This window comes from Acinonyx jubatus, chromosome D3 (assembly GCF_027475565.1).
Source record: "Acinonyx jubatus isolate Ajub_Pintada_27869175 chromosome D3, VMU_Ajub_asm_v1.0, whole genome shotgun sequence".
NCBI lineage: Eukaryota > Metazoa > Chordata > Mammalia > Carnivora > Felidae > Acinonyx > Acinonyx jubatus.
Genome location: NC_069392.1, coordinates 52,318,733 through 52,346,288, shown reverse-complemented (window position 1 = coordinate 52,346,288; position 27,556 = coordinate 52,318,733). Strand labels below are relative to the sequence as shown.

The following is a 27,556-nucleotide window of genomic DNA, read 5'->3' as shown; positions in this document are numbered from 1 at the left end:
TTTATCTTAGCTAGCCTAGGGGATAGGACAGATAAGGCTTGCTACCTCAGGGTCAACAAGGCAACTTTCTTCTGCTAATTAGCTCCCCTCTGGGCAACTTCTACCCACAGTGGTCTATAGCGCTGTTTACCTGCTTCCCTAATTTGGTCCCTCCTTCCCGTGAAAGCAGCTTTCTGGTATAGTACTAAATTGGGGGCGATTTCTCGGGGCCTGGGTGGCTCAGTCGGTTAAGCATCAGGTCACGATCTTCGGCTCAGGTCACGATCTCATGGTTTCTGAGTTTGAGCCCCGCATGGAGCCCTGCATCGGGCTCCGTGCTGTCAGTTTGGAGCATGGAGCTTGCTTCGGATTCTGTGTCTTCCTCTCTCCCTGCTCCTCCCCAGCTCACTCTCTGTCTCTCAAAATGTGAATAAATGTTACATTGGGGGGCGTTTCCGTCCTGAATACCTAATCTTGTTTACCCCATATACCTTTGTAGTGGGGCCTTTGCCCTGCCATCTCTATACCTGTTTACCTCATCTTGTTTATCCAAACTTGGATGTGAGCCTCCTATGGCTTTGTAATTCTTTACGCCTTGTTAACCCATCAGCACAGGCTCAGGAATTCCTAAGCTTATTCCCACACACCCCCTCAAAATAAACAAATAGGCATTAATAAGACAACAACAACCCTGTGCATGAATGTTTATAGCAGCTTTATTTGTAATAGCCCCAAACTGGCAACAACCCAGAAGTCCTTCAACAAGTAAATGGTTACATTGTGCTGAGTCCACACCAGGAACACTACTTGGTGATAAAAAGGAACAAACTCTTGAACATACAACCTAGATGAAGGTACAGAGAATTATGCTGAGTTTAAAAAAAAAAAAAAAAAAGTAATGCCCAAAGGTTCTATACTGTATGGTTCTGTTAGTATAACATTTTTTTAAATGACAAATTGCAGAACAGAGAACAGACCGATGGTTACCAGGGGTTAAGCAGCAGGTAGGGACAATCAGGAGATGGAGTGCTATTTGAAGGCAACTTGAGGGATTCCTGTGGCAATGAAGATGTTCTGTATTTTGACTGTATCAATATCAATATCCTGGTAAGTATTGCAAGATGTTCCCATTGAGAGAAACTGCGAGATGGGTACAGAGATCTCTCCCTATTGTTTTTTTTTTGTTGTTTTTTTTTTTTTTTAACAACGGCATGTGAATCTACAATTATTTCAAAGTAAAATTTGAATTAAAACAATTGACTGAAGTCAGCCTGTCACTACAAGGAAGACAGTATTTATTGTCAGTGATAAGATTTAAGCTTTTGAGCAACAATCTGAATCTTGGGAAATTTGCTTTTGCCACCACGAGTGTCAGCTTCCCGAGGATTAAAGACTTTTTTAATACGATCAGTAGTGATATTAACTAACGTTATGTTTTGATATCATACAATAAAATGTGCCAAAGGTTGTATGTGCTGCATAACTTAGTGAACCAGTAAGGTATTTTCTAAATGATCAATACACAGTAGTACAAAGTCATGCATAGATGAACGATCCATTTAATATACACGACAGACTGGTGGATGACACTGAACCGAGTACAAAAGTTCATTCATGCCATTTCAGGTGCCAGTTACAACTAACCTTTAAGAAATTACCATTTGTCAAGTTTTAATAAAGTATTCACAAAGAATATGCACAATTCCCTGAAAAGATATTTAAATACACCTCCCTTTTCAACTACATATCTGTATGAGGTTAGACTTGCTTTATATCCTTCAGTGAAAATAATATATCACAATAGACTGAATGCAGACACATAATGTGAAAATTTAGCTGTTTTCTATTAATCCAGACATTAGAGATTTGCAAAAAAGTATAAAACATTATCCCTTCTTTTGCTAAATTTTCTTGTTTTGAAAAATAGAGTTATTTTTCATAAAAAATTATATGCTAACATGTAAACATTAGGCTTATTATTTCTTAATGATTAACAAATACCTAGTTTTAAGTTTTTCTGACTTGGATTTCTAATAGAGGAAGTACTAATGAATGTGATGCTCACAAACAGAAGCACTTTGGGGCTCTCAATAACTTTTAAGAATGTAAAGGCTCCTGGGACGCCTGGATGGCTCAGTCAGTTAAGCATCCAACTCTTGATTTCAGCTCAGGTCATGATCTCGAGGTTCATGAGTTCGAGCCCCACTTCGGGCTCGTCACTGACAGCACAGAGCCTGCTTGGATTATCTCTCTCCCTCTCTCTGCCCTTCCCTCCCCGTCAAAATAAATAAATAAACATCAAAAAGCAGAAGAGGGCTCCTGGGTGGCTCAGTCGGTTAATCATCCAACTCCTGATTTAGGCTCAGGTCATGATCTCATGGTTCGTGAATTTGAACCCCTAGTCAGGCTTTGTGCTGACAACTCAGAGCTTGGAGCCTGCTTTGGATTCTATGTCTCCTTCTCTCTCTGCCCCATCCCCACTCACACTCTGCCCCTCTGTCTCTCAAAAATAAATAATAAAACATTAAAAATTTTTTTTCTAAAAAGGAGAAGAAGAATATAGAAACTTTTGAGATCCAGAACTTGGAGAACCCACTGTTCTAGGAGTCAAAAGTTTTCTTGTTGATCACAGTTGCATGTTCAAACAAATTCTAAACCCAGCTCACATACTGAAGGGCCAATGTAAGAAAACAAGAGAGTGGCGAGCTTTGGCAAGAGGGAAAGGGAGCTGCCCTACCACTTCTCCCTATCCTGGGACAGGATGACACAGAAATGTTGAGGTTGCACGTGGAAGATCATTCCCATTGGGTGTTTCCAGTGCGTTCCTAGGCAATCACTCATGAGGCCACTACACTTGCCCCCCCTCCCCCCGGGAATGATCAGGAATTTGGAAAGCTATCTCTGTTTGTTGTGCTCCTTTTTGTGGATATTATTATACTTCCAGAGGAGCCTGAGTTAATTCCCCTCTTTGAAAAACAAAAACACAAACATGTCACCAGTTAGACTTTTAACAAAATAGTGATTTATAGTATGTCCAGCTATTTACAGAGAAGATCCATTTACAGAAGAACAAGGCAGTTGTAATATATTCTAGGTGAAATCCATGATGAAGAATCCTTTGTAACTTCACTTGCTGGCCATATTGTTGAGTTAATCTTCAAAATGCATGCTGCTAAAAAGGGAAAGAGCAATTGATGATTTAATTTTTAAATTTAAAGACTGCCATTTAAATGAATCACAAGTCTAATTTTTAAATGAAGTGCCATCAACTGGCTCCTGGCATCCGCCCAGCTGGTGGACTGCCCCAGCCTAGTCTCCAGGCAGACGCACTGGCCTGGCCTGCTCATATAATTCAGATACTAAAACATCAAGAGGAGCACACAGTGCAGCCTCAGAAAGAAGGGCATTCTGTCTGGAGACCTAAACTAGATCTGGAGGTTCTGTTATCACTGAATTCACTGTAGAAATGCCTAGACTGAGGAAAATATAAGTTGATTTCTTGCTCTTGGGAATACGGTGGTCAGGGGCGTGTGTGTGTGTGTGTGTGTGTGTGTGTGCGTGTGTTTACTTAATGGCCCTGCCATGACCCAATTACTCTGATAATTTTCCCCTTTCTTTTTTTTTTTTAATTTTTTTTTTAACGTTTATTTATTTTTGAGACGGAGAGAGACAGAGTATGAACGGGGGAGGGTCAGAGAGAGAGAGGGAGACACAGAATCTGAAACAGGCTCCAGGCTCTGAGCTGTCAGCACAGATCCCGACACGGGGCCTGAACTCAGGAACCGCGAGATCATGACCTGAGCCGAAGTCGGACACTTAACCGACTGAGCCACCCAGGCGCCCCAAATTTTCCCCTTTCTTGATTTAACTTCCTTCTTTCTTTCTCTTCTCTTTACCATTTTCTTTAATTCATTCCAATTTTTGCTTCATAAGTGCCCTTATAACAGCACTTATATTTTCCAGTTTCCAAAAGAATAACATGGTGGTCCCATCCACCAGCTACTGTGTCCTCTCTTTTCTAACCACGACTCTAGTTTTCACGTGCATCCTTACTGGCCCAGTGTACCATGCCTGCAGGTGCAGCTTCCACCAGGTTGGCCTACTAGGTCATTGGCCAATCTGTCCCTTCTATTTTGAGTCATAAAGTAAGCTGGAAATACATGTCTGAAAAGCAAACACAGCAAAACACCTGTATACATTTTAAGTACTTTTCTAATAAGCTTGTGAAATAATCGGGCTATTGCTTTACTATTAGCTTTAAACACTTCCTGACGTTGAGGAAATGTGACAGCCATGTATAGAATAAAACTGTATGCTTTCCGTTCCTTATCATTGTCCATCTTTTACCTAACTTTGCAAATTTAGTGTCTCAATACCAGTTTTTCCACTTCAAAAAGTCATAGTCTTAAAACGGTATGTCTTCAATAACCATTTTTCTGGTTATGGGGCAACCCCCATCCAATGGTTGTTGATGAGGGAGAGTACAACAGCCTGGCCCCCTTGCCTAAATTCAGGACACTATCCCAGCTCCAGAGCCCCTCATAGCAGGGCCGAGGCCTCAAGTGCAAGGTCACCACAGTGCAATCTCACCCTCTGCCCTGTCCAGCTTCTCTCACTCTGTTACTCCTTTACTCTGTGTTGCTGGGAGCACTGTCTCCCGGGGAATCCAATCTGAGACCTACAAGAGGCTATTGACATTTTAGAGACCTTCTGAGGCAAGACTTTAAACCCTCTACTTGAAAATCTGGACTCACTTCGGTGGCTCAGTCAGTTAAGCATCTGACTTCGGCTCAGGTCATGATCTCATGGTTCATGGGTTCAAGCCCCACATTGGGCTCTGGGCTGACAGCTCAGAGCCTGGAGCCTGCTTCAGATTCTGTGTCTCCCTTTCTCTCTCTGCCACTCACCTGCTCATGCTCTCTCTATCTCAAAAATGAATAAACATTAAAAAAAATTTTTAAAACATCTGGCCTCAAGGTTAGTTACTGCACATGAAGCCAGAATGAATTGGAACGTTTTTTTAATGGAAAAGCATCAAACATGCCAGCACTCCGTTCCAACAAACCTGAGCTCAATCACCCCTGAAATACCTTTAGAACAAAAACACTTATCACCTGTCACCTCTAACAGGAAGGTTGGAACTTATGGCAAAATCAGTTTTGCCTCTCAGAAGGGTCACAGACCCTCATCCCAGAAAAAATGTACAACCAGACACAATTTTAGATACAAGTCCAGGAGGATATAAACTCCTCCCCCAAAGCCTTCATGGACTCCAAGAACCATTGACTTATAGCGAAGGTAATAAGAATGTATAGTTTCAAAGCTGTTATCCAACATAGGGAATAAAGAGATTTTTTTTTTAAGTATGTAAGAAAGTCCTAATTCTTCTGCATATGATTTCATCAGTAGGTTTTGAATAACCAAATACCAGGCTCAACTTACATTTTCCAGAGTCATGTCTGTTGTATTTGAAGTTGTCCTCCTACGATATCTCTTCCTGGTACAATAGACACTGACGAGGGTGACTATCAGCATCAGGGCAAACACAGCAACAGTAGAAGATGCAGCGATGACAATGGTATCCTGGGTGGAGCCTCTCCTCTCACACCTTTCGCCCAGGAACCACCAGTCTTCCCCTGACAGACACCTGCACGTCGGAACATGACCCAGAGTTATGAGTTGATATTTCAGTCTGAAAATCTTCGCCATTAAGGGTGCAGCTCAACATTCGGGTCATTGGCATATGGAACTCAACTGGAGGGGAATGGATAGACTAGCTCCAGAGGGCCAGGCAAGGCCAGTGGTATAGACATGGAATCACTGCTCATCTGGTACTCAAAATATTGGCTCTGAGGTAGGAAAGGAAGGTGGTGTAGGTAACGGAGAAAATTTGGTTCTCAGTGTTTCAGTCCCTTAACCTCCCCCCCCATACCTCTTGGCCAAACTCATCCCAGAACTTCTGAGAACAATCTCCAACTAAAAAATAGTGACAGTCACACTTTACCACACAAGACTGTTGTGAGGACTTAATAAGGTCTATAACACATGAGGACTTTTTCAGGCAATTACAATACAATGTACTATTTCTTCATAAATAATTTTATTCTTCTTGTGGCTATCCAAAGTCCCAAATGGAGACCAAAAAATAAATATCCCATGAATGGCTTTGAGATGAGAATCAACTGATTTCACTCACAGAAAATATCAGTATCTAATCCTATATTGTGTAAATGATAACATTTCTAACAGGAGAATGGGGAGATCTTGTCCAAGTTACCCCTTACCTGCACTCGGCCTTGCCATTTCGGACAACGCAGATGCCGTCGTTCTCACATTTGAAGTTTGTGCAGAGGTCATTGATGTTAGAAGTTGGGATTGGTGGAATTTGTGTAGAATTAAGGTGGGATATGTCTAAGGAGGGCAGAGGGAGAGCATGGATGGACATCAGTTTGACTTTAACAAGCATTTGATCCTTAAGTTTCAAAATAGTTGCTTAGGTTTCCCAGCCAGTAAAATAATTAATAGGTAGAAATCTAGATACAGACAGGAACTGGACCAGCCTTTGGGGTCATCAACTGAACCACATGCTTACCTGAGCTTGGGCTTGCTTGAGCTAGAAAGGGTCTAAGCCCTTATAATCCACCCTCAAGGGACAGACATGAAGATAAAGCACAGAAATGCAAGGTGACTGATGGGCTTGCCCAAGGTCACAGGATTCTTGCTCAGGGAGAGCAAGTTGGTGGATATCTGACACAAGCTACCAGGCCCCCCTAACAACCAGGGCTCTGATGCTTGTAGTGTTTTCTATTGCTTCTCATCCAAACAGTGTTGAACCTAGGTGATGAATATGTGACTTTTTCTCTGCTACATAAAAGTAGCAGTTGTTTGTCCCTCAACAAAGTTATTCTTTTTTTTTAATTTTTAATGACTTTATTTATTTATTTTTTAACATTTATTCATTTTTTTGAGAGACAGAGTGCTAGTGGGGGAGGGGCAGAGGGAGACACAGAATCCAAAGCAGGTTCCAGGCTCCGAGCTGTTAGCACAGAGCCTGACGTGGGGCTCGAACTCATGAACCGTGAGATCATGACCTGACCTGAAGTCGGATGCCCAACCGACTGAGCCACCCAGGCACCCCAAAGATTTTATTTTTTTAATGTTAATTTATTTTTGAGAGAGTGTAAGTGGCAGAGGGACAGAAAGAGAGGAGGACAGAGGATCTGAAGTGGGCTCTGTGCCCACAGCAGTAAGCCTGATACAGGGCTCGAACTCACAAACCGTGAGATCATGACCTGAGCCAAAGTTGGAAGCTCAACCAACTCAGCCACCCAGAGGTGCCCCTAAAAGATTTTATTTTTAAGTAACCTCTATATCCAACATGGGGCTTGAACTTACAACTCCAAGATCGAGCGTTGTATGCTCTACCAACTGAGCCAGCTAGACACCCTGCAGGAAAGTTATTCTTGAATAATTTTTTCCAAGAAGTATCATCTAGATTTACTCTAATTGACACTGACATAAAAATTTCATGGGTTTTGGGGCAGCTGAGTGGCTCAGTCAGTTAAGCATCCAACTCTTCTTTTTTTTTTTTTTTAATGTTTGTTTATTTATTTATTTATTTATTTAGAGAGTACTCATTTGGGCAGGGGTGGGGCAGAGAGAGGGAGAGAGAGAGAAAACCAAGAGTCTCCACATTCTCACAACTGTGAGATCATGACCTGAGCCAAAATCAAGAGTCAGACGCTCAACTGACAGAACCACCCAGGTGCCTCTACTATCCAACTCTTGATACCAGCTCAGCTCATGAGTCTCGCAGTCGTGAGATAAAGCCCTGCATTGGGCTCTATGCTGAGTGTGGAGCCAGCTTGGAATTCTCTCTTTCCCTCTCTCTGTGCCCCTCTCCCTGCTTATGCTCGCGCGCTCTCTCTCAAATAAACTAAAAAAAGATTTCATGGATTTTAATTGCACCACCTTTCATCGCAAACAAGATTCTGATTTACAGAGCTGTAAGAGGGTCTTTAATAGTAAATGACTTAAAATTGTGCTACATGAAACACGGAAACCACCAGTATTCCTGAAAAATGTATTTACTAGCTGCCGCGGGTAAGAAATTTAAAAGACAATAGATTAATGCTATTACTGACAAAATATATATGTGTATGCTTATATATGATACATAAAATATACATTTGTGTGCTCATCTATATGTATATATGTATGAATATATATTTGAAAGACACAATAGAGACAGTTCATTTCCAGTTTCATTTCATGTGCTTGTGTGATATTTCTATTTCTGGAATCTTAGAGTATAATTTAGGGTATAGTAGCTATACTTTAACTTGTTTCTAGAGAAAATTTCTGTCCTAATTTTCCATTGCTCCATGTGGTGGTAATTAAATTCTTTATCCTGGAATGGTCACTGTTTTTATTTAAATTACTTTCCTATTGTTAATAATTTATGCCAGAAAGAAAAACTCCCACTCATGCCCATTTACTCCTATACCTAAAAATGGAACCCAGAAGAACGCAGTCAATAATCAATGGCCACGACAACAACAACAAAAATAGCTTGCATAAAACTATTTTTGCTGACATACCTTCCACGGTCAGTAGGATATAAACATCATCTCCTTTTATAAAATCTCTGCTTTTCAGCCTCTTGTAGGTTATAAAGGCAGCGGTTCCAAAGCCCATACCTCTTCTAAACTCCGTTCCGTTAGGGAAAAAAGCCACTAATCCCACTTTGGATGGCCTGTCCCAAAAATAGTTTCCATTATCTGAAAAAGCAATTTATATTAATGGATTGTGTTTAGCATCATCATAGCTTTTTGTGGTAGGAAAGAACGGGCAATGTGAAACGCAATTAGGATAGAGCTCAAAATAATTAAATGATGCTATTGACCTGTGATGTATTCTCTGGCAAGTCACTGAAGCTTGTTCATTTATACTGTCCTAAAGAAAATGAGATTGCCTAGTAAGGAGGAGCACATTCTGGAATCTGAGTGGAGAGATACCAAAAGTTTCCTAGATGCGGTATCACACCTATACTTCCTGACCGGTATAGAAACTCCCTCCCCATTAAAATCATGTCTCAGTGGCCTCGAGTCATAGGTGGTCCTTTTAACTAAGTTGAATCAATACATTTCTGAGAGAGGTTTTTTTTATTGTATTTTTTAAGTAATCTTTACAATGTGGGGTTCAAACTCATGACCACGAGATTAAGAGTCACATGCTCTACCGACTGAGCCAGCCAGGTGTCCCGAGAGAGTTTTGAATATTAACATAGAACAATTCATCTCATTAACTGAATTATTCACCTAACAGCAAAGTCCTTCTAGAAGACAGTGAGAAGCACTGCTTCTGGGGAAAGGTGATGACCCACCCAACTTTGAGCCATTTTCAATGTCATTCAGGAAAAATGCTTTGGGAAAAAAAAAAGTGAAGAAATCCGAGCATCAAGTTCCTACAATCCTCTTTGTGAATATTTTTTTTCCTAATAAATTAATGGTTTTTCATTTTCCTAAGTCACATAGGTCCATTTTTTTTCATATATAGAATTCAGATTTGGCAATGATAGTCACCTTGCCATAATTTCATTTTTTATTAGGCTCCCAGAAGGCAAAGGATTATTAAAATTAGAAATGTGATCACTGCCTTCTGGGAGCTGTTCCTTTTTGAGACTGAAAAGATGGGGAATGATGTCACCATTGGCGAGCTCTCCAGAATTCTTTAGTAAGAAACTATGATCCATTCTCACAGCCTTCCCAACACTCCAGGAGCTCAACATCTTTCCTCTCATCAGAAACCATCCCCTTCTACAAGAGCTGAATTTTGTCTGATAGTCCCAGTGGCGAGGGGTGGTTACTATTACTGCCCCAGTTTTACTGCTGAGGAAACTGAGGCTCCAAAAGACTATTTAATCAACATCACATAGCTAATGAGAAGCAAACCTTGGATTTTAACCGAGGCATGCCAGACTGCAAAACCAACACTCCTTGGACAACTGGAATTCAGGTATGATCAATTGCCAGGAATAGTCAGTGTCTTCTCTATTTTTCAGAGACAGTGCCTCTTGACATTCTTCACAGTGGCCTGCCTGGGGTACTCTGTCCACACCTGCTGAAGCCCTTCCCTTCAATGTCTTGTGTTCCTAAAATCTGGGGCTCAGAAATCCCTAAGTACCTGACTGTGCAGTCTCTCATTCCCAAATTGTCCATCCCTCCTAGACAAATGACCGTGTATTAGCAGTAAAGGAAATAAGTCACAAACCGGTGGTCATAAATGGGTCTGTAGTTATACTCCGCTGGTTGGACATACGCTGTCGAATGTCAGGATTTTGATCCAAGAGTGTCATCGTGGCTTGTTGCCAAGGACATGGCCATTGTAATTGATCATCATTGGCTCCAGAGATCAAGTGGAAATATATTCCTGCGTTAGTCGAATGATTCAGATTCAACTGAATCTGGAAGGCATAACCTTTAGAAGAATAAAATGGAGGGCTATATATAGTTTCATTCGAGCTGCCAATAATCTGTGTGAAATTCTTTATATGCCAGATATGATGAGGGCACTGTGTTTCTGAAAGATTGATGTCATCAAGAGACAGGCCACCCAATGATGCACCAGTGCCTCTGACCCCTCCAAACACCACTCTAAATTTGTTGGTCACTTTCAATGTCACATGGTAAAGTTGCCAGCTTCCAATGGGTATATCTGCAAAAGAGACATTATTATTTCAAAGAAGACAAACGACTACGAATCATGTGCAAATCAACATTAGAGTTTTAACCTTCGCAGGACAGATTATCATCCTAGAGCTATTGGTTCCTACAGGTCTGCAGTGTGTTTTTCTCACTTCTCCAGCCCAAGCCCATTCACTTCAAGGCATTTCTGTGGGGTCAAACTGCTCCCTGGAATATCTGGATGTTTATCTGCTTGTTTCTCAGGTAGTCACCTGTGTCCAGCGAAGGGTAAGCAAACACCAACATCTAACTTATGAGTATTCCATGCCCTAAATAGGAGTTGTCTCCCATTATATGTTAGTTAAAACTGATATCTACGCTGTGCCCAGGATTCCTGGGATACTGAACCAAAGCCTTATTTAACGTATTTATAGTTTGAAATACTTCCTTCACATGCCAGTGTTTTGGCACTTTCAGCCAGTGTTTTGGCAGTATTACACAGAAATCCACCCAACCCTAGAAAGCCCACACCCACAATTGAGTCCTTAGATCATTTACCAGTGACTCAACATTATAAATATTTATCTAGTATTTGATAGCATCAGCCTTCTCCCTGGTGCATACTTCCCCCTTCGCTATCATCCCCTACCCTTAGCTAGCAGCACAGGCTATGTTATCTTGTCTTATTTTCTTACATCACATGCCCAAATAAGGAGCGATACACTTAAAAAATTTCAGAAGCCCCCAAGTAGAGAAAACAGCTCAGGAATTCATGTCGAACTGGTAGTTCACACGATGACTTCAAACTTAAACGTACTGGCACTTAATGTGAAGCACAATTATGTGAAAATAAGACGAAAATATCCAAATTACAGAAAATGCTATTGTCCGTGGATAGACTCTGGATTGAACAAAAATCTTTCATGAGAGATTCCACTTCATTACTATCAGTACTGTTCATTTAAATTCTGTTAAATTCTTTCTCATAAGCAAGTTTCTTAAGTACCCTTTGTGCTATTGATCGTTAGTGATAACACCCACCCACAGATTGTTAATGGAAAGGATTAAATATATACTATATATAATGTGTATATATACATATATGTGATATTATATATGGAATTGTAGAGTATATATAATTATGTTATATATGTACAGCATGTGATATATACATATATATATATGTTTATATAAAATGATATTAAGACCCTATTGTAGGTGTTCACAAAAGAAAGTATCATCTGTGTTGCAGACTGTTTCCCATTGTTAAATGGGAGGAAAATGGTATGACACATAGCATAATGTAGATCGATTTTATAATAGGTTTTACTCAATTCATTCAAACCAAGTGGTCAATATGTGGAGAGACAGTGATAGAGTTGGCAGCCCACGGCCCCTCCCTTCCTGAAATTTCTTAACCATTGCTTTTAAAGTTGGTCAACATGACCCATCTCTCTGCCACATGATTGGAATGAGTGTTGCTTTCTCTTCGCTCAGGAATTACTCTAGAAGTTGCACTTAACCCAAATCATAACAAGTAGAATTCTTCACTGGGTTTTTTTTTTTTTTTTTCAAGCTAGAAATTAGAGGAAGTGTCCCTTTTCCAGGCTAATGGCACATTTGATTAACTGTAAGCTGGGAAGTAAAATACCCAAAGCACCAGTTTTGTGGACCGGGCCCATCTGACATAACATGAGAGGTCTCCAACCATATTCAGGGACAGGTCCAGTCCTGCCTGAGGCCAGTTCCTTCCTCGTCCATCCCACAATTCCTTTACATTCAGAAATTCTTCCCATTTTGCCTAGTTTTCGTTATATTTGTATCACTAGCCAAGAACGGACCTCCTCAGTGCTAGAGACTTAAAGAATTAAGATGGCCTTATCTGGACTCAGACAATAAGAATGTCAATATTGTACCTTTTATTTCTTCCACAAGCATTAGAGTACCATTCACGTTGTCTGCGGAATACTCCCTGATGTAGATGTTCAGTTGGTCGTTTTCACTTCCACTGTTATATAAATAAAACTGCAAGCACTGAAATCCTCTTTTAGGGTAGAATGTTCTACTTTCCAGTACTGCTGTGGCCCCCACACTTACAGAGCTACTGTTGAAATGCATGAAGAAACCAGAACCTGTTATGAAAACAAAAGCAGAATTGAGAGAAAACAGATACTACATATAGGAATGCACGTCTTGTGGGCACAGTAGTTCCCCTCAGTACCCGCTGTGTGTAAAACACTATATTGGGCATTTAAATGCAGCTCCAGGAGCAGGCAGTTTCTAAAAGAGACATTAGGCCACCTTTTTTCCATACTATAGCTTTCAAAATCAGAAAAAAGCGTCACCTACTTGGTCTAGTCTCTCTCTCTCTCTCTCTCCTTCTCCCTCCCTCCTTTCTTTTCTCCTTCCTCTGGCCTATGGAGGACCACTACCCACTATCCAAATCTGCATTTTATTTTATTTTATTTTATTTTTTAACATTTTTATTTATTTTTTGAGAGACAGAGAGAGACAGAGCTCAAGCGGGCGAGGGGCAGAGAGCGAGAAGGAGACACAGTATCTGAAGCAGGCTCCAGACTCTGAGCAAGCGGTCAGCACAGAGCCTGATGTGGGGCTCGAACCCACACACTGTGAGATCATGACCCAAGCTGAAGTCAGACGCTTAACCGACTGAACCACCCAGGTGCCCCTGCATTTTATTTTATTTTTAGTGTTTATTTATTTTGAGAGAGAGACAGAAAGAGTGTGAGCATGAGTGTGGGAGGGGCAGAGAGAGAGGGAGAGAGAATCCCAAGCAGGCTCATGCTGTCAGAGTAGAGCCCAATGCAGGGCTTGATCCCACAAATGGTGAGATCACAACCTGAGCTGAAATCAAGAGTCAGACACTTAACCTACTGAGCCACCCAAGTGCCCCTTAATCTGCATTTTAAAAGAAAATTGTATTTTTATTGATATATATTTGACATATAGCATGGTGCAAATTTAAGGTGTACAAGATGTTAATTTGACACATTTATATATTATAATATGACGGCTACTGTAGCAATAATTAACAACCCCTAACATGTTACATAATTATTATCCCTTTTTTGTTGTAAAAATAATTAAGTTCTAGTTGTTAATAAGTTTGATGATTAGCATATAATATTCCTGTCTATAGTCACTACACTGTGCATTAGATTTCCAGGGCTTATTATTACTGATTGCAAGTTTGTACCCTTAACATCTGTCTTCTCCGCCGTCCCCCCCACCCCACCCCACCATCCTCCACGAAAGAAAAAGAAAAAGAAAAACACTTTTTGCTGTTAGGGACCTCAACCACTGCCTAGACTGGCTGAGCTCTCATGCAATGACCCTAAGTTTTGAAGTCTAGTTTTACATCTTTATTGCCAGAAGTGAGCAAATAAATAAAAATTGAGTACTTGTAGCCAAATAAATGACTATTTAATTTAAAACAAAATTATTATGGAAAAGGATACTCATCTGAAAAAAATTAAATCAATTGTACTTTGACTCTTCATTTTAAGGATTCTTGTAACAGGAGCATGTAATCACAACCAGCTGGAATTCTGAAAGTGATTAATTCACAACATTGTGCCGTTGACTGCAAAGTGTCTTGTATCTGGCAAGCTTTGAGAAAACCACCCCACTGCCTTGTAGATAAGAGTCTTTCCGGGAGATACTGTCCCCTCCTGCTGTGGGCATGTATAGGTAGAGAGGCTTCACAGAGCCCAATTCTGACTCACAGAAAGACAAGTCAGAGAGTAAAAGCAAAGAAATGAACCATGTCCTTACAAGGCACAGAACTGTTTCCTTAGTAGCAACTGAATGGGTTATTAACAGTTCAGATAGAAATTAGAGACAAAATCCCAGTCTTTCATGGCCAAGGAAAAGACTGGAGCCACCAAGTGTAAAATCTAGAAGTATCTCATTCCTGTTACCTTTGCACTGGCCCATGTTGGAGTGATCGCTCTCTGGGCCCCTGGGGACCTGGGAAGTCCGTTGCCAGTCAGCACTATCACCTGAACTTTGAATCATACCGCACACGTTTTCCAGTTCAAAGTTGCACGAGTCCAGAAAGCTCAAGGAAGAGGCTACAAAAGCAAAAACAAACAAACAAACAAACAAACCACACACACACACACACACACACACACACACACAGTTATCGACACTCCTACAACATGATAATCCAGGTAATAAAAACTGTCATGGAAGTACTGGGAATGCCAGGATGGCGTTAAAGGGAACACCTCGCTGATTCTGGAACGTGAGTCTACACTCTTCTCGTTACCCAGATTATTAAACAGCAACCCAGATTATAAAATCCCATTGATATGATGGCTCCTTCTTTAAAAATCGACATGGGGCATGTTACTATAGGACCCAATTTGTTTGTAGAGCTAAAGGCCAGAACTTCTAAGAAGAAAAATATTGCTTCCCAGGTATGGATTGGGATTTGGGTGTTTATACATTTGTTATTTTTTTTAATATCAAACTTCAACTATAAAAACTATAATTATCAGGGTGCCTGGGTGGCGCAGTCGGTTAAGCGTCCGACTTCAGCCAGGTCACGATCTTGCAGTCCGTGAGTTCTAGCCCCGCGTCAGGCTCTGGGCTGATGGCTCAGAGCCTGGAGCCTGTTTCCGATTCTGTGTCTCCCTCTCTCTCTGCCCCTTCCCCGTTCATGCTCTGTCTCTCTCTGTCCCAAAAATAAATAAACGTTGAAAAAAAAATTAAAAAAAAAACTATAATTATCAATTATCTAACCATAATTGCAGAAAAGCCAGCAATGCTCGGCAAAATGGCACGGCACGTCATTTTCCCCTCCATGGCAGAGAGACACAGAAAACATTTCAAAGAACCTGCCACATACAGCAATTATACAGTCGATTCAACTTTAAGAGATCATAGTCGCTGAAATCCATTCGCTGGCCAATCACATCCATGAAGTCTGAGATTCGTGTTACAATTGTTGGTTCTGTTCCATTTTGGAAAGCCGTCTTACTGTAGTGCATTACTGACGTGTAATCATAGGGAACATTCAAGGAGTCTGATTCTTGGTCATCATAGGTGTTAAAATTGTGCTCTCTGCCTAAATGTTAAATTTAAAAAGATCTTTAATTACTCGATGTTCACAAAATTTAGCTTATCTTACTCTAGGCTTCCATCACTGCCCAAGATTGGACATTAGCATTTAGTGTAAGGCTCTAAGAGCTTCTATTAGAAAGGTAGATTCTAAAAGGTGTTATGGACACAGTCAAGGTCATTGGCAGGTGCTCGTGGGAGGGTGGGGGCACCCAAAGTAGATGGAGGTGGAGGTAAGAGGACGTTGGGAAGTGTGGTGGGAAGGGACCTCGGAATGATAATACAGGCAGGAGTCCTTAGAAAGAACTGACGTACTCAGGGATTTCACGGTTACTGGAACACGTGTGCAAGTTTTTAAAACGAATACATTCAGAGAAGATACCTGGTTGTTTAGCATCACACTGATGAGCGTCTGGTTGCAACTCGAAATGGGATGATTTAGGGGAAACAGTGAGGTGGAACTGATCTCCAAAGCTTATAGATGTGTTATCAAATCTGGACAGAAGTTTCTGTCAAAGTAAGACCCAGGGAATCTTAAAGAGTGAGATGATGGATTGAAGCTAAGCACTTGTCTTGCTCCAGAAATCTTGTAGTCCGCTGCTGTGCCTTACCCCAGTTGAGATCACCAGACAGCAATATCACTGAGCTGTGATGTTCAGGGGTCTCAGTACCGAGCAGCCCCCACAATGCCTCATAGGACAGCAATACCACTCCCTCCACCGTACCCTCTGCAGGCAGGACAGATGGGGACACTAAGCGTCCTTGTGGAAAACACGAGCTTCAGTTGTACAATGTTATTAAGACATTTCTGACTTGGAATAGAAAGTCCCAAAAAGTTCCGGCTCATCAATTGCTGCAGTGTTTCCCAGTATGGGCTCCATAGAACAACAAACACAAATACTCAAAAAAAAAAAAAAGGCGATGATCAAGTCAGTTCGGGAAATGCTTCTTATTTGGAGATTTACAATATGTTACTCTAATGGAGACTCTGAACAGTAAAGCGGTATCAGTAACTCAAGTTTAATGTATTTTAACCTAGGATTTCCCAAACTAATTGGACTGCGGATCTCTTTCCGCACACATCTGGGAGCATTTTGTGGGACAGCACTCCCTAAAATGTGTTTTGGGAAACACCAGCTTCTTAGATCCCGTCCAGCTCCAATGCACCAGGGGTCTGGGGTATCAGTGCCCCAACAACCTTCAGGCACGTGAACTCATGCACGTGAAGTAAAGCATCACTTCAAGTTTTCCCATTATTAACGGTCGGCAGGAGATAGCACATGCTTAGAAATTCAGTTTGTGGCCCAAAATGTAAGAAAACAAAAGAAATGTACCTGACAGAATCCTGTCCCACATTATCATGACGTAGTCATCCCGATCGGAACGAGACTGCTCATGCCAGAACCCCAGGGCGTGGAGGAACTCGTGTTGAACTGTCGCTATTCTGTCACAGTTCACCCCGATGGAGAGTTCTTGCTTCCCAACATGCATGTTGCCCACTGAAGACCAGCAGCTTACAGGAGAGTTCACGGGACAGGGGGAGAGGGTGTTCTCACCATGCAGGCTGAGGCCTCGGGGCACAATCCCCAGTGCCCGGTCCTCTCCTTTAACCCACCTACATCCTTCACTCTTTTATCAGGACACTGCCTCCCTCTCATAACCTCACGGATCACATGATTTTTGGAGAACTGGTCCTGCCACCAAATATTACACGGGAGCAAGGCATCCCCCGATCAACCGAGTCCTGATTTTTTTCTAGAGATGTCCAAGTTTTTCACATGGTCCTTGGTATGTTGATGACCACTCATAAAGTTTTGTAGGTGTAGCAACCACATCGAATTGCCAAGCCCCAGGCAAATAATACTCAGTGTAACTCAAGCAGTAAGTGTAGTTAGGTTAAAATAAATTGAAATACGGGAAATCTACCCCCAAAACCAAGAGCACACTATATACAATGCATGTTAGCTAACTTGACAATAAATTATATTAAAAAAAAAAAGAGAGAGAGCATGGACTCAGGACTTAGCCATTCCTCTGGCTGAGTCCATTTCTTCATCTGTAAAATGGGAGAGAAAACCAGAACCTATGTTGCAGGTTAGCTCTGAAGACTAAATTAGTTAATACTTATAAAACTCTTAAAATAATGCCTGGCACAATTTAGTGCTACATGTTTTGAATTACACAATCAAATAAAAAATATCCAAAGCCTTTAAAAAAAGAGAAAGAGAAAGAAAAAGAAAATAAATTGAAATACACGTGTGTACACGCGTTTTACTGAAAGAGGGAAATAAAAACTATGTAAGCTACAAATAGTTGAAGTTCCTTAAGTTATGGGCTGGATGGCATGCAATCCCACCCTCCTTGCCTTAATGTGGGTAGTCTGGTTGCATGTGTGAAAATATTATTTTTATGGCTAGAGAAACTAGATGTAGTTTGTCTTTTACACTCCAGCAAACAGCTAAGGAAGCCCCCACCCACCCTCAAGGTCAGGGACTAGGGCAATTGTTGTGACAGGCCATACCTGCAATGGTTGGCATTTGAACCCTTAGAAGACAAACTTTCCACCTTACCCACTGCCCTTGAACACTGATATATAGTTAGCTTCTCCAGTCCAAGGCTTGAAGTCAATGCATGTTTTTAGGCGATAGCGTTCAAATGCGTTAAGGATAACTCCCTTAGCATTCATTTCTGAAGGAAGAAAACCAACAAAAAATACACTTATTAACATTATCACCGTTAAACAATTCACCATGGAAATGGGCTATGCATTACATTGTTTATCATGAGTTAGTCCCTTCCTGAATGTTTAGTGCTTTATTTTTACCAAATTTAGTATTCAGTCCCAATTAAGTATGTATCATATGCAAGTATTTGGTTCTTCTTCAGATCCTTGATTTTGCCCCATATTTGTTTCTTTGGAACCACTAGAGGTGCGTTACTGAACAACAACAACAAAAACCATACCTTTACCTCAGAGCACAAACACCTTGGATCACAGGCAGCCAGAGTGAACCATCACTGTCACATGCTTCATCTGAGAAGCTACAGTATGTATTTAAAGCCTCACAGCAGAGCTTGTAATTTGAGGACCTTGAGATGGGAGTCCAGGAATATTCCGGAATGGTAGGTGCAGCATCCATATCTGTACTTCTATCATCTGTATCTATTCTGTATCTATATCATCTATATATCACCTATGTATTTATATCTCATCTGTAGCTGTCTATACCTATATCTGCAAAGTGCATTTCCTGGGGAAACTGTTCATAAGATTCTCAAGTGAGTTCAGGACCCAAATTAGAGTTAACCATTGTTTCAAAAAAGGCAGAGGCATGAAAGCAACAAAGACATTCAGGAAAAGAAGCTTGGAGGGCAACCCCGGAGGAAGGGGTTCCTGGGAAGGATGGTGGTTCCTGGGAAATGGGAGACAGTGTGGCCAAGTGGAAAGCAGTTGGACTCTGAGCCAGAGATGCCTAAGTTCTTTCCCATCCTCATCACTTTTGATGCGTAACCTTTGCCAATTCAATTCACCTTCAGAGTTTTCTAAAATTATCAGCTAAGTGGGGAAATAAAATCAACTTTGCAGGCGCAAAGTTAAGCATCAGACTCAGCCAGTTAGGTGTTGGACTGTTGGTTTCAGCTCAGGTCATGATCTTAAGGTTAGTGAATTCAAGCCCCACATTGGGCTCTGTGATGGCAGCTGGCAGTGTGGAGCCTGCTTGGGATTTTCTCTCTCTCTCTCTCTGCCCCGCCCCGACTCACGCTGTCTCTGTCTCTCTCAAAATAAATAAATAAACTTAAAAATAAAATAAAATAAGGGGTGTCGGTTAAGCGTCTGACTTCATATCAGGTCATGACCTTGCGGTTCATGAGTTCGAGCCCCATGTCGGGCTCTGTGCTGACAGCTCAGAGCCTGGAGCCTGTTTCAGATTCTGTGTTTCCCTCTTTCTCTGACCCTCCCCTGTTCATGCTCTCTCTCTCTCTGTCTCAAAAATAAAAAATAAAATAAAATAAACATTAAAAAAATTTTTTTTAATAAAATAAAATCAACTTTTCAGGAGATAATGTGAGGATAGGAGAAAGCAGAGGGGCAGTTCCAAGTAAAATGAGCATTTATCGAATGTTCATTTCCTTCCTCCCTTCTTACATGACCATTGCACTTTTGAAAACAATTAGTAGGAAGGTCCTCTGTTTCGGTGAGGATCAAGAACAGGACTCACATAGGGGGCCCTAAAATCCATATGAATTTATATGAGGCACCCAGAATTCCACCTTTTATAATACCACACAAACATGTTCATTGCAAGTAAGTTAGAAAATGCAGATAAACAAAAAGAAGGAAATTATAAAATCTTATCACTTCAGAAATAATCAGCCACTCTCATCAAGCTTCTTGCTTGTATGTTATATACTCACAATATACACATATTTTTTAGAAAATACAAATCAGTCTACATATTTTATAAACTATGTGTTTCACTAAATAGTATATCATTAAAAGCTTTATCAAGTGTTCTTTTTATCATTTTAATGGCTACCTTATATGGCTGTAACACATACAAGTAACTTCCTATTGTCAGATATTTAAAGTGTTTCTGGATTTTCTGTACTATAAATATCATGTTTGCATTCTTATCTCAAATCTAACACTTCCTTACAATAAGACATGATGATACCTACCACCACAAGCCTGTTTTAAGGACAGACTGTAAAAGAAGCATGCAGGTCTAGGACTTTTATCAAAGTTTAATGAGGATAGCTTTTTTTTTTTTAATTTTTTTTTTTATCTTTGAGAGACAGAGAGTGACAGAGCGGAGTCAGGAAGGGGCAGAGAGAGGCAGACACAGAATCCGAAGCAGGCTCCAGGCTCTGAGCTGTCAGCACAGAGACCAACGCAGGGCTCAAACTCACAGACCATTAGATCATGACCTGAGCCGAAGTCGGATGCTTAACCAACTGAGCCACCCAGGCGCCCCACAAGGATAGTTTTTACCCTTCATTGAATTGAGAGTCAAATAAGGAAACATATGTGAAAGTTTTGTGAAAGGGATATAGCCCTCTACCAAGATAAGCTCTTCATTTACTGTGTGCCTTCATTACCAAAGGCTAATTATCTTTGACTCATAGATGCAGGAGCCCCCCACCCCCACCCCCACCCCGGGATCATGTTATTTAAATCCCCAGGCTCTGAAGGCTAAAGCAGGTCCTAGATAAGCCTTGGAATTAAGCAAGCAGCTGCTCAGGATTATTTTTCTCTTTAGCCCTTTCAGGTTTCTAGCACCTTGATTTTCATTTCCATCCCCCCTCCTTTTTCCCTGTCTGCTCTCTACCTGCCCCACACACGTCAAGTCTGACACCCAGGCAAGGAATGATCACTTATTCACAGGAAGCTATCCATGGCTGCCTCAAGAGTCACCCCTTCCAGAAAAGCTGCATCTAACAGCCAGGTAACACCCGGAATGTAAGCAAAAAGACTAAAGCAGAATTGAATATGTTGGTTAAGAGCGATTTCTGGAGAGCCCGAAGTCACTTCCAGTAAACCCTTCATAGGTATTTACTAACCCTTCATAGGTATTTACTTTTGCTACCTGTAAGGGTGGCTTTGCTTAGTGATTTCCTCAGTCAGAGTCATTTCAAGATGGTATAAATTTCAGAAATATGAGGAAATCCTCTTCTCACTTTAAGCATAGAGAGTAAGTTCAATGCTACAATATTAAACAGGGGTAAAGTATTTTCCAAATGAGAAAGAATCAAAATCATGGAATTAAAAAAATGACCTAAAAATTTGGGGTTTAATCATGTTATAAAACTAGCACAAAATAATGCTGTAATATCAATTGAAAAAAGCAGATTAAAAAATTTAAAACGGGGGCTCCTGGCTGGTTCAGTCGGTGGAGCATGTGACTTGATCTCTGGGTCATGAGTTCACGCCCCAAGTTGGGCATAGAGTTTACTCTTAAATAAATAAATAAATAGAATAAAAAATGAAGCAAAACAACTTAACAATTTTTTAAGTTTATTTATTTTGAGAGAGAAGTTGGAGGGGCAGAAAGAGAGGGAGAGAGAGAGAATCCCATTCTGCATAGTCAGTGCGGAGCCTGATACAGGGCTCAAACCCACACACCATGAGACCGTGGCCTGAGCTGAAGTCAGACGCTTAACTGTGTCACCCAGTGCCTCTAAAAAAATTTTAAAACACTATAGTTATACCCATATAAAAATGTACACAGTTTGGATGGTAAGATGTGGACTGAATTTTTTACCTGACGTGTTTGATTCGTATATGTTTATCAACTTATTTATATATATATATATTTTTTTTTAGTAAACTCTATGCCCACCGTGGGGCTCAAACTCACATCCTTCAGATCAAGAGTCACATGCTCAAAGAAGCTGGGTGGCTCAGTTGGTTAAGCGACTGACTTCAGCCTAGATCATGATCTCACCATTCCCGAGTTTGAGCCCTGCATCAGGCTCAGTGCTGACAGCTCAGAGCCTGAAGCCTGTTTCAGATTCTGTGTCTCCCTCCCTCTCTCTCTGCCCTTCTCCCACTCACACTCTGTCTCTCTCAAAAATAAATAAACATTAAAAAAAAAAAGAGTCACATGTTCTACCAACTGAGCTAGCCAGTCACCCCAGTTTATCAATTTAGTTTTAAAAATATGTATTAACTGCCTATAAAATGTCAGAGACTATGCTAATCCTCAGATTTGCAAGATGAAAAATAGCTCTGGGCCTCAAGGCATTCACTATGTTGTTTTATAATGTGTTAAAACAGGTACATAAAGCTCATAAAGTTACAATAGCTTTGGTTAAAATTCAGGGCAAAAGTAGCCAAGAGATACAATGAAATTTAAAGCTCACTGGTATTTCATAGAACACCTTAGGAGAACAATTTTTCTAATTTTTATAAATAATTTGAAAATAAAAGAATTTTTATATTTTTAATCAAAATATTAAGACCAAAAAATATTATAAATATTTAAAGGCATTCAGATTTCCCCCCCATTCCTAAAGTCAATGACTATCTTTCCCTTCCACATTATAGTTTCTAATCCCACCTCTGGCCTTGGCTTTTTCTACCTCCTCTTGGTTTTTCATCTATGTTTCTGGCCAGTCCTCCCTTCTCAGTCACTTCTAACAGATCCTCCATCTATATCAATTCCAGAAAGTTGTTCTCCCAAGCTGAATTCCAATCTTGGCCATCTTCTCGCTCAATACAATCTTCTTGGGCCACTCAATACGCTCCATCTATCTAAGGAGTACGTGTTATATGCAGGGCTCATCACACCAGTGCAAGGGGCTCATCACACCAGTGGCTTCAACCACCTCCCACAACCTAAGAACACCCAAATCTTTCTCTATCCTGAATGATTAGGCTGTACACCAATACTTCATATGTTCTCTCCACCACAGTGGACCTGATACATTTCGAACTCTGCATGTCAATTTCCACCACACTTCTGTATCTCACCCTCTTTCAGACATATTCCCTGTTCTTGTTACAGGCACTACCATGCACTCAGTTGCCTAAGACTGAATCCTGGGCACCAGCATCTCTTTACCTCGATCCCTTTTCTTGCAGTCAATCACTAAATCTAACAATTGCCTCCTAAGGCTGTCTTAGATTTGTCTGTTCTTGTCTATCCTCGCTGAGAGAGACTTGGTTCAGAAACTCTCAATCCTTCCTTGAATTTCTTCTATAGATTCCTTATCTGATCTCTTTTCCTTTTTTTCCCCCCCACTAATGATACATCTTCTCTACGGCAACTACCTTGATCACAATCTCACACCCACATTAAAACTTCTGGAGGTTCCATGTCACCATCAGTATGCACACCAAGTTCTTTAATGTGGGAAACACTCAAGTCTTTCCAAACTAGATTCTGCCTACCTGTTCAACCTCACTAACTCCCCATTTCCAACCAAAATTCCAGTTAAGGGTTTACCCTTTCCCCATGCCCTTGCGCATAGTGGTCCATCTGCCTGGAGCACCCTTCCCTTGCTGTCAGAAGCCATGCTGGCCCGCATGACGCCTTTCTGCGGATTATTACAAAGGAGCACTTCGTCTGGGCAGATGCTGCAAGTCTTGACGTGGCAGGTAGTAAATAGCACTTCATGCAAAGAAACAAATGCCTCTTGATGAACGAAATGCAAACCTGATTTCAGTCCCACTTCCCCCTTCCCAGGCGCCTATGTACCATGTACAACTTGCATAAATGTCCTGGTAGCCCTGCTACGTAGTGTCACCTGCCCCCTGATGCCTTTACATCTAGGCTGAGTCACATGCCCCTGCAATGCGCTCCCACAGCTTTTCAACATGTCATTAAGCAAAATATGTATCCCGTTCTATTGTAATTAACTTTTGGCCGATCTGATTCTCCACTGAAATGTATGAACTTTAAGAAAACTTTCCAGGGGCACCTCAGTGGCTCATTTGGCTAAGCATCTGACTCTTGATTTGGCTTAGGTCATGATCTCACAGTTGTGAGACTGAGCCCCACGTTGGGCTCTGAGCCGACAGCTCAGAGCCTGCTTGGGATTCTCTCTCTCTGCTCCTTCCTGCTTGTGTGCTCGCTCTTCCTCTCTCTCTCTTTCTCTCTCTCTCCCTCCCTCCCCAAATAAATAAATAAACTTAAAAAAAAGAAAAGAAAAGAAGAGTTTCCCAAACAGTTGCTACAATGATTCTGGCAACTGAAACTGTAAATAAAATGAAGACCACATTTAGAGTTTTCCTTTGCAATTAAATTTCTTCTATACTGTCTTTTGTTTTGGATTGGATTCTTCTGACTTTTTAGTGTTAAAATATTATTTATGTTATGAAAAGATGATGATAAAGATAGTGGGTTCTTATTGTTGGGTAAGTTCCTTGCTTGGCAGAATAAAATTTTGGCAAACCAATGCCAGTCCCTAAGTTTTGTTTGGTTGTTTTATGTTTGCTTATTTTGGGTTTTTTTTTTAATGTAATGTTTGTTCATTTTTGAGAGAGAGACAGCGAGGGAGCGTTGTGGGCGAAGGGGCAGAGGATCCGAAGCGGGCTCTGCACCGACAGCAGCAACCCGATGCAAGGCTGTAACCTACAAACTGTAAGATCGTGACCTGAGCTGAAGTCGGACACTCAGCTGGCCGAGCCACCCAGGAGCCCCTGGTTGTTTTTGTTTTCAACTCATACGTAAAACCTGACCATAGAGGAAACGGCTGCTTTCAGATAAAGACTACTTTCCTGATCTTTGTGTCTCCAGCAGCCAACACAAAGTAGGCTCTCCATAAATGTTGGTTGCGTTAATCCCTTTCTTGGTCAAAATTCAGCAAATATTTCAGACAAAATCACTGTGGTTCTTTTCATTGTTCATTTTGCTTATTTTTATAAGTAAATATTTGTCCATAGCCACATAAAGCAACAAATAAATCCTGAAAGCCCATAAGAGCCTACTCGTGAAAATACTGTGATTATATTCTGTCAGGAATATACATCAGTTATGGATTGTCCAAGGTATATACTAACCCAAGCTATCTTCTAGAACATATGGGATGGTATGAGGCCATCTGTATTTTTCTCCGATGATGGAATTTCTATCTTGTGCCTGTCAAAAATAAATGTGAAGGGTTAATTAAATGAATCAGGCAAAAACCTAGGGAACAATGAATAGTTAATCTAGAAATAAATGAAATTTAAAATGTAAGAAAATAAGTAGGTTTAAGCAGGATAAATTTAAAGGTAATGGAGGAAGGCTGCTAGTTCTGAGGGGCAAATACACTCGGTATGTTCTGAGTCTGTTTTGAGGCCAGTAGCCTAAAGAGTTAAGAGAGAAAAGAGACGCAGTAAGAGAGAAGGAGAGGAGATGGGAGGACAGTGGGCAGGAGTTAAATTATGCAAGGTCTTGAAGGCTGTGGGTAAGTTTGGCTATTGTTCTACATGCAGTAGGAAGCTGTTGAAGAGTTTCAAGCCCGGAAGTGAAATGATATCATTGCTGGTTTAAAAGACCACTTTGTGGGGCTCCTGGGTGGCTCAGTCGGTTAAGCATCTGACTCTCGGTTTCGGCTCAGGTCATGATCTCATGGTTCGTGAGATCAAACCCCACATTGTGCTCTGCATTGACAGTGCGATGCCTGCTTGGGATCCTCTCTCTCTCTCTCTCTCTCTCCCTCTTTGCCCCTTCCCACTTGTGTTCTCGCTCTCTCTCTCAAGATAAACAAACTTAAAAAAAAATAAATAAAAGACTACTTTGCTGGGAGGGGGGTGGGGACAGGGACAGGGAGAAAAAAATTATAGGGGAGCAATATTTGAAATAGAGAGACAAATTAAAGTGGGTTATTTGGGGCATGTGTTGCATTGGAAATGACAGAACGTACTGATGGATCTGATGGAGGGGTGAGAGAAAGAGCAGAAGCAAAGGTGACTCCTGGATTTTTTACTTATTCAGAGGAGTAGGGTGATGACTTTGCCAAGAGTGAAGGTCAAGAAGGAGCAGTTTGCGTGAAACTGGTGTCCAGTTGAGAACGCCTTACATGTGAGACACCTCATAAATGCGGAAATGGAACTGACCAGTTGGCACCTGGATAGACAAGTCTGGAGTGCAGGAGAAGGAATGGATAAGAGTCACACCTTCGGAATCATCAGCATAGACATGACGTTCAAAGCCCTTGGACAAGGTGAGATCCAGAGGGAAAGAGTACAGATAGAAGAACAAGCCCAAGACTAAACCTGAGACACTGCAGCTCTGCTTCTTGAGTTGAAGTTCCCAGCAGAACTACCTGTAAGTAATCTATGCTCATCCATGTGCCATATACTCTTCATGCATAGATTTGGCAAGATCTTTACTTGGCAACACTATCTTTAGCTGTCAGGATAGAAGTCACAAAATCTATCTTTTACAGTAAAAATTCTGATTCATTGATATGTTTAAAAATTCAGTTTAATTTGGCCTCAACTAGATTAAATCAGGGAGGTTTTATTTAAAAATGAAAACATCAGGGCACCTGGGTGGCTCAGTTGCTTAAGCACCTGCCTCTTGGTTTTGGCTCAAGTCACGATTTCACAGTTCATGAGTTCGAGCCCTGTGCGGGGCTCTGTGCTGACAGTGTGGAACCTGCTTGGGATTCTCTCTCTTCCTCTCCCTCTGCCCCTCCTCTGTTCCCTTGTGCTCTCTCTCAAAATAAATACATAAACTTAAATGAAAATAAAAATGAAAGCATCATATTGTCCCAATAATGAAAATTCATCGGACCAATAAGATCAAGGCATACATAGTGAGTGACGATGGCTTTAACCACACAGAAATCTGAGTAATGGATAATGAAGGCATTATTATGCAAGTCCCTCAGGGTATAATGTATTTATTGAATACATCTGTCTCTATGATACTGTATCTCTAGAGACAGTTGGGCTTAACAAAGCCCATGTTGTCCAATCATTCTCATATACTCTGTACTTTAATTCGCAGTAGTTAATAGATTCTTCCTTGCTTTGTTTCAACTCACCCCATCAAGTCTGATGTCTCCCTCAAATAGATCCAGCCCCAATTCTAAGAGGGAAGATAAAAATTCATGTTAGCAAATTGGATTCAAACCCTCTACTTACTAAAATATGTAAAAAAGAAAATCTACAAACCTTCATTGATATCAAATATATCTTGATCAATTCCACCATCTACATCTTTAACTAAAGGAAAGAGAAAAACACATTGAGCATTATGTTTTGAAAGACGACAATCTTTATCAATTACCAAATTAAGAGTAAGGAAAGTTCTTTGTATCAGGTAAGTGACTACTAGGTTCTGATTCAACATACATTGATTGATTGA

At 40.9% G+C, this 27,556-nt stretch overlaps 1 protein-coding gene across 2 annotated transcripts; it reads right to left on the bottom strand.

Annotated features, from left to right (window-relative positions):
- Positions 1-673: 673 nt before the first annotated feature.
- MEP1B (meprin A subunit beta) lies at positions 674-27,556 on the bottom strand. 2 transcript variants are annotated; one of them, XM_027068715.2, is made up of 13 exons: positions 27,364-27,556; positions 27,234-27,277; positions 25,258-25,336; positions 18,323-18,440; positions 17,087-17,265; positions 15,541-15,759; positions 14,606-14,758; positions 12,581-12,796; positions 10,252-10,695; positions 8,580-8,759; positions 6,264-6,390; positions 5,422-5,626; positions 674-3,151 (listed from the first exon to the last, which is right to left on the bottom strand). In XM_027068715.2, exons 1-13 carry the CDS (start codon positions 27,539-27,541, stop codon positions 3,137-3,139), a joined length of 2,157 nt encoding a protein of 718 aa, XP_026924516.2. In that variant the 5' UTR covers positions 27,542-27,556; the 3' UTR covers positions 674-3,136. The 2 variants fall into 2 exon arrangements, with proteins under 2 accessions (XP_026924516.2, XP_053062512.1); XM_053206537.1 differs by having other exon boundaries at positions 674-3,148.